The sequence below is a fragment of the Pinus tabuliformis genome, chromosome 1_2 (genome assembly GCF_031772625.1).
Source record: "Pinus tabuliformis cultivar Carrire ecotype Pingquan chromosome 1_2, CPIR1, whole genome shotgun sequence".
In the NCBI taxonomy this organism is placed as follows: Eukaryota; Viridiplantae; Streptophyta; class Pinopsida; order Pinales; family Pinaceae; genus Pinus; species Pinus tabuliformis.
In genome coordinates, this window is record NC_142298.1 from 1,135,853,603 (window position 1) to 1,135,860,891 (window position 7,289).

At 43.5% G+C, this 7,289-nt stretch overlaps 1 protein-coding gene across 1 annotated transcript; it reads left to right on the plus strand.

Annotated features, from left to right (window-relative positions):
* The first annotated feature begins 3,217 nt into the window (after positions 1 to 3,217).
* On the plus strand, positions 3,218 to 6,706 carry LOC149210170 (uncharacterized). The gene has a single exon (XM_089398894.1). It carries the CDS (start codon positions 3,218 to 3,220, stop codon positions 6,704 to 6,706), a length of 3,489 nt encoding a protein of 1,162 aa, XP_089255020.1.
* The last annotated feature ends 583 nt before the right edge of the window (positions 6,707 to 7,289 follow it).

Below are 7,289 nucleotides of genomic sequence, written 5' to 3' on the forward strand. Positions count from 1 at the left end.
TTTTAAAATATACTTTTCAAAATTCCAACTTATAATTATATATGTTTCATAATAAATATAAAAACATATATAATGTTTTAACCTTTTCACATTTCACACATACATGTGTTGGTTTGAGAAAAAATTTGACATATATGTGCAAGCTTGATGTAAAAAAAAAACTTACAAACACCACGTGTCAACTCCAAACTCCATGGATCTCCATCTTTCAAACTCCAGCAACACGTTTCAACATAGGTCCACGACCTTGTTTTTCTTGCAGCAACTGTCTTTTAGTTCCAGCGTTCCTTGTTTTTCTTACAACAACTGTCTTTTAGTTCCAGCATTCCTCAGCTATTTCCTGGACAGATCCTTCAACAGCTCCTAGGGTAACAACCAATGTGTTAACGAACGCTGCCAGGGTAAGGCAATGGCACTAAGCGGCTTGCTCAGTGGATATTTGACCCTAGCTTCGATACCAGTTGTTAGATCAGAGCATACATAACACACAGAGGATTTATACTCAGAGACAAACAAATGTAGAAATAACAAGATTACTCAATCAGAAACAGCGGAATAGATAAAACAATCACTGGAGAACAGGAATCACATTGCATTACATAACAGACTTGGGCCTTGGCTTACTTTCCTTGGCCAGAGAAAGTACAAATTTATAGAGGCAGAAGAAGAATCTAGAATCATGTATGTGATTCAGATGGAGATCTAGAATGATTTAGAAACTAATGGCGGTGTAGAAAGATCTAGAATCCTCGAGATCTAGAAAGATCTAATCTAGAAGGATATGGAACCCTACGTGAATTTGACTTCACACTTAACATAAATGACATGTGTTTCACTTGGACATGAGGTGTATTTCACTTCAACCTATGTTGTATTTTATTTTCGAAACCTTCATCCCTCCATTGACTTTCAAATTTTGGTTTGCATTAAAAATATGTCCCTTAAATATTTGGGGATAAGTCTAACATCTCTAAAATGTCAAGTCTAAATCCCTGGGTATGAGACATTGTTAAAAATGAGATCGAGAGTTACAGCTCTGCGCGCGCGCGCCTGAGCCTGCTCGGCCCCTGGCTTCTTTCTGCGACTGTGCCTCTGAGCCTTTGCCATCAGATCTGTCCCATGGATCCTCCGGATCCTCCCGGAGGGTATCCGGACTTGCAACAGGCCTTTTCCAATCTGGTGAAATCGTTGCCTCAGCAAAGGCAAAGACCCACAGCAACTAAGTTCGTAAAGAAACTAGATGTGTTATAGGAAGTACACTTGCCTCCGACTATTCCTCGCATGGCAGCCATCTCGCTTGTAGAGAAAGGATTAATCGGTCAATTTACAGGGTTATGGCCCTCACCCAAAACTGTGCAAAGATGGGTGGAGCGTAACTAGGCAGACAAGATCCAAGGGAAAATAGCCATAAGGTTTTGTGGCAGAGGATACTTTACCTTTCACTTTGAAACCAAGGAGGACAAGGATCTAATCTTTCGAAACGGACCTTACTTCATGGATTCCAGAGGTCTCTACCTCAACAAATGGACCCCAGACTTTGATCCCGAGCTGGACATCCCAATTGTTGTTCCTGTTTGGGTCAGACTCCCTCATCTTCCTCTTCACTGCTGGGGAGATGATTCGGTCAAAGCTATTGGGAACGCGGTCGGAAAATACATAGACCGAAGTGAACCCAAGGATAACATGCAGGCCTGTGCGCGAATATGCGTGGACGTTGATCTGGGTCGCGGACTACCGGAGGCAATCAAACTGAAAGTGGACGACTGGTGCCATATCCAACAGCTGGACTACGAGCAGATCCCCTTCAAGTGCAAGGTATGTCACGAATATGGAAATTTTTCTAATAGATGCCCAAAACTTATAAATGTTGATTCAACAGAGCAAGAAGGACAGTGGGAAACGGTAAAGAGAAAAAAATCGAACCCCCCCTGAAGCAAGCAGAAACTGAAATTCCTGGGCCTTCCCAGCCACACCCTTCACATCCTCATTCACCGCCTCAGCACCCGCCCTCATCCCCTCAGCAGCCCCATCCTCACATCCCCTCCTCGCTCCCTCGACGCTCAGACCCCTCCATTCCCCTATCAAACAATCCCTTTGCTTCTCTTTCTGAGGAAGACCCCGAACAGAACCTCACTTCATCTGATCCGCAGCCTCACTCCTCTCCCCCTCAATCTTCTCAGCCCTCTCCTGATTCAAACCCCATAAGAATCACTAGAAGTTCTTCAAAGGATCATGGAGCGCCCAGCGACATCCCAAAAAAGCATGGACCTGGCAGGAAATCAGCAAAGCAGCACAGAGAAGAAAATGCTCAGAAAGATATAGCAATGGGATCCCAGACACCTATTGAATCCTACATCCTTGGACACTCGGAAAAGGAAAACAACAATAAAGGCAAAGAGAGGCGGGCACCTCTCCATATCCCAGGTAAATCATGATGAAGCTGCTATCTTGGAATAGTAGGGGATTAGGGCACCCCTCCAAGAAAGCAGCCCTTAGGGAGCTGATACAAAGTGAAAAGCCTGAAATTATTCTCATTCAAGAGACAAAGCTAGACCAGTCAGAGATCAACAGACTCATTTCCCAACAAAAGAAATATAGTGGATGTGCCAGTGAAGCCAGAGGAGCATCAGGAGGCATTTTAACAATGTGGGACAACAGCAGATGGAACTGCGGCCTCATCAAAATCCATCAGAACTGGATCAGTGTTAAACTGGAAAGTAAGGACAATGGAGCTGAGGTTAAAATTTATAATGTGTATTCTCCAAACCATCACAGGGAAAAGGAAGTTTGCTGGAATACTTTGAACACAAATATAGAAGAAGATCAGGACAGCAATATCATTCTGGCCGAGGATCTAAACCTGGTCATGCACAGTAATGAGAAAAGAGGAGGAAATTTTAACTCAGATCCTTTCAGAAGCAAGCTTGAGCATATCATGCAAGAGAAAGAACTAGTGGATATAAAGCCTAAGAATAGAAGATATACATGGAGCAACAAGCGTCTTGGAGCAGGAAACATAATGGAAAGGCTTGACCGCTTCCTCATTAACATTGCTTTTCTCTCCTCCTTCTCTTCCGATCAGTCTGATATCCTCAACATTTCAGCTTCAGACCATTACCCAATCACTCTCACTCTACTCAATCACGGCCAGATGGGACCCCTCCCTTTTAGATATTCTCCCCTCTAGAATCGATTCCCTGCAGCCAGAGACGAAGTGATGCATGCGTGGACCCAGCACGTGGAGGGTTCCCCAGCTTATATTTGGGAATCCAAGCTGAAGCAAACTCGGCAGGCCCTCAAATCTTGGGCAAAGAGTAACTATCAGGAACCTGAGATCATCAAAAAAGACTTAAAAAAAAGTCTCGAGACAGTCCAGCAAAACATAGAGGCGTCGGTTCTAACGCAGCAAGCAAAAGAAGACGAGATATGTTTGTATGCCCAGCTTAGAAAAACAGTTAGAGATGAGGAGATTAAATGGAGGATAAAATCTAGACAGTTGTGGTTGCGTGATGGAGATAAGAATACCTCATACTTCCACAAGCAAGCTACAGTCAGGAAGACAAGAAACGCTGTGAGTAAAATCAAAGACAGTGAAGGAATAAGTCACAAAACTCAAGAATCCATAAAAGCAGCTGCAACCACCCATTTTAAAAATTTACTATCTGAGGACAAGAGCGAGGAGGATTATTCAAGCCTACTCCAGCACATGACGCGTGATGTCACACAAGGAATGAATAGTAATCTCACGCAAGAAATAGAAGAAGATGAGGTACAAACAACAATATGGAGCCTCCATCCGGACAAAGCTCCAGGCCCCGATGGGTTTCCAATAAGCTTTTATAGAGAATATTGGCATCTGATAAAAAAAGATCTTCTAAAGATGATTCGCTGGTCCCTCCGAAAAGGAAAATTGGGGGGCTTCACCAACTCAACCTACCTTGCTCTTATCCCAAAAGAAAACAGGCCTTCCACCTTCTCTAGATTTCGGCCCATATCTCTATGCAATTCTGCTTACAAAATTATTACTAAAATCCTATCTACTAGACTCAAGCCTCACCTATCCACATTAATCTTAGAAAACCAAGGTGGATTTCTGCCCAATAGACATATATCAGACTCCATTCTCCTTATACAAGAAGCTATACACTCTAGCAAAAGTCGAGGGGAAAAAGGCTTTGTTCTAAAACTTGACCTTGCCAATGCATTTGACAGGGTCAGACATTCCTTTATTTTTGCAGTTTTACACAAAATGGGATTCAACGCCTCATTTATAAGCATGATTAAAGCTTGCATCTCCAAACCTTGGATTTCCCCCTTGGTCAACGGGAGACCTTGTGAAGCCTTTCAATCTTCCCGAGGCCTTAGACAAGGCTGCCCTCTGTCCCCGTATTTATTTATTCTTATGGCTGAATCCTTCAGCAAAGCCTTGGATTACAACCGAAGAGTTGGCCTCATCACGGGCATCCAATTTGAGCAGGGTACAAAAAACATCAATCATTCACAATTTGCAGACGACACCCTCTTGATGGGTGGTGCATCAATCACCATTGCAAGGCGATTCAAAAAGATTCTCGACCAATTTATGGAATATTTGGGAGGAAAGGTTAATCAAGTTAAAAGTTGTGTCTATGGTTGGAATGCAACGCATCATACCATACACAACATTGCAAACATTCTTGGAGTCTCACACAAGCTGGAATGGAGCCATTTCACTTATCTTGGGATGCCAGTCGGTATTGGCCCTTTGAAGATCAACATTTGGAGCGGAATTTTTGACAAAATTAAAAGGAAAATTCAACAATGGGGATCTATGTGGCTGAATCCAGCAGGCCGCTTAGTTCTTCTAAAATCAGGTCTGATTTCTCTGCCCATCTACCGCTTCTCTTTGATTCAAGCTCCAATGGCTTTACATCACAAAATGGAAAAGGCTCTCAGACACTTCCTTTGGCAAGGAGGAAAGACGGAGAAAAAGAAGTTCAACCTAGTCAATTGGAGGAATGTCATCCAGCCCCTTGAGAAAGGAGGACTTGGAATAAGATCCCCTCATCTGCTAAACTTAGCCCTTGGGGCAAAAATGGTTTGGAGGTTAATAACAGGGGACTCAGCTTGGTGGAAATCAGTCCTTGAAGCCAAATATTTAAATAGTACTAGGCATCAACTGTTAGACACTAATGTTCCCAACAGGGACAGCACTAACATTTGGAAATTGTGCAAGAAAATCATCCCCCTCATGGCTCAACATATCTCAAAAATTCCCGGGGAAGGCAGCAGCATCAGCATCTCTACTGACAGAATATTAGGCCAGAGCTCTATAGGATCGAATATTGAGGCAATCCCAGCTATCAGTTGGCTCAATAACAGAGGAATATGGAGTCTAGCTCAAATAACGCAATGGGGAAATCATACTCAAGCTTGGACAGGCTGGTCCTTTCCGGATTACCCAAGGGAACTCGAAACAAGCTTTCTAGCCCTGAAGAATTTATTGCACAGCAAAGCTCCGGTCCAAAGAGGAATTAAAGACGGCTATCGCTGGGATCCTACAGGAACTCTCTATACAATCAAAGCAGGGTATCAACGACTATGTGAAAGCGTTTCTCCACAGGCCACTTGGGCTCATTGGAAACTGGCTTGGAAAGCGGAAGCCCCTCCCAAAGTAAAATTTTTCTTTTGGCTCCTTCTGAAAGGTAAGATCCTAACTGCAGAGAACTTAAAAAAGAGAGGTATATTGGGACCCTCCTGGTGTCCAATCTGTTGTCAAGCTGAAGAAACAATGCAACATTTGTTCCTTGACTGTCAAATAGCTAAAAAGTGCTGGGAAAACATGGCCTCAATAGGGGAGGTTGCATGGGAACCAAAGGTAACTATAGCTGAAACAGCTCTCAGTTGGAAGAAAAATTGCCCTTGGAAAGGTAAGAAGAGCAATCTAACTCAGAGGATATGGAACACAATTCCTTTAACTTTGGTTTGGAACATATGGTTGGCCAGAAATAAAAAAGTTTTTCAAGACAAGGATCACAACTTAAGGGTTATTTGTCACAAAGCCAAGAGCTTAGCAGTGGAAACAATCATCACCCGCACTCAAGGCAAGATCGAGGCTCAATATTTCAGTATAGAAGAAAGAAATTTGCTTAGCTACGGGCATGACAACGCTATCAGTGGCCAGACAACGAGAAAAGAGAATTTACAGCAGAATGGAAAAAGTAATGATTGGAAACTGAGATTCAAAGAGGAAGAATTTGCTCAATGGTTGAGCAACTGCAATAGGTTTCACATGTTTTTTGATGGAGCCTCAAAGTCTAATCCCGGTAAAGCAGGGGCAGGAGGACTCATATGTAATGGCAATGGTGAGTTGATCCTCCATTTTGAATGGGGATTAGGTGAATTATCAAACAACAGGGCTGAAGGTTTGGCCCTGTTTCAAGGACTCACGCAATTGATCAGGCTAGGCATTAAAAAGGCAACCATCTTCGGCGACTCTGCAATTATAATACGACTAATGGTGCTTAGGCAGACCTCGCCTAACGCCTTTCTTCAGCAAATCAACAATAGAAACCAGATACTTCATGACTCGATGGAGGAGGTCTGTTATTATCACATTCTGCGGGGTCTCAACAAAAAGGCGGACAGCTATGTCAACAAGGCATGTGACCGACCCAAAGGCCACCTCAGCTGTAATGGCAGTGTTTCAACCCACTTATTACCATGATCGCACACTCAGCTCAAGCATGCGGCACTCCAATCAACAGAATTCGCATTTGCAGGAATATCAACAGAGCAGAAGATAATTTGGGTATGGAAGCAAGAAATTATGTCAGGAGACAGACTGGGCAGTCAATTCAGCCCTCCTTTCTCAACGGACCTCACCCTTCACACGATTACAGTCAATTCGCATAGAGCAAAGCAGGCATGAAGGATGGAAATTCACTCAGAAATTGGATTGAGAAATCCGGTCAAAGCATGGGAACCCGTTGAATTGCAAGATGCAACCGTCCTGCCAGTCAGAATAGCAGCTCCACTTCAGATACGCATTGGGTTGCGTGGATCAGCCATGGAAACGCACAGGATGGTTCCCGCCCCATTTGTGTAGAAATGCTATTAATACCTAGCCCGAGACACAGTCTTCACCATTCTAGTGAAGCTCTCTGTGCTATCGCTCTTCCCCTCAGCGTCTCTTCTATTCAAATAGTTTCCCCTTCTGCAAACGGTGTCGATAATCTCCCTCCAGGGGACTCAGAGGACATCACCAGAGACAAGCTCCAAAGTTTCTGTAACATAGAGGCGTCAGCAGT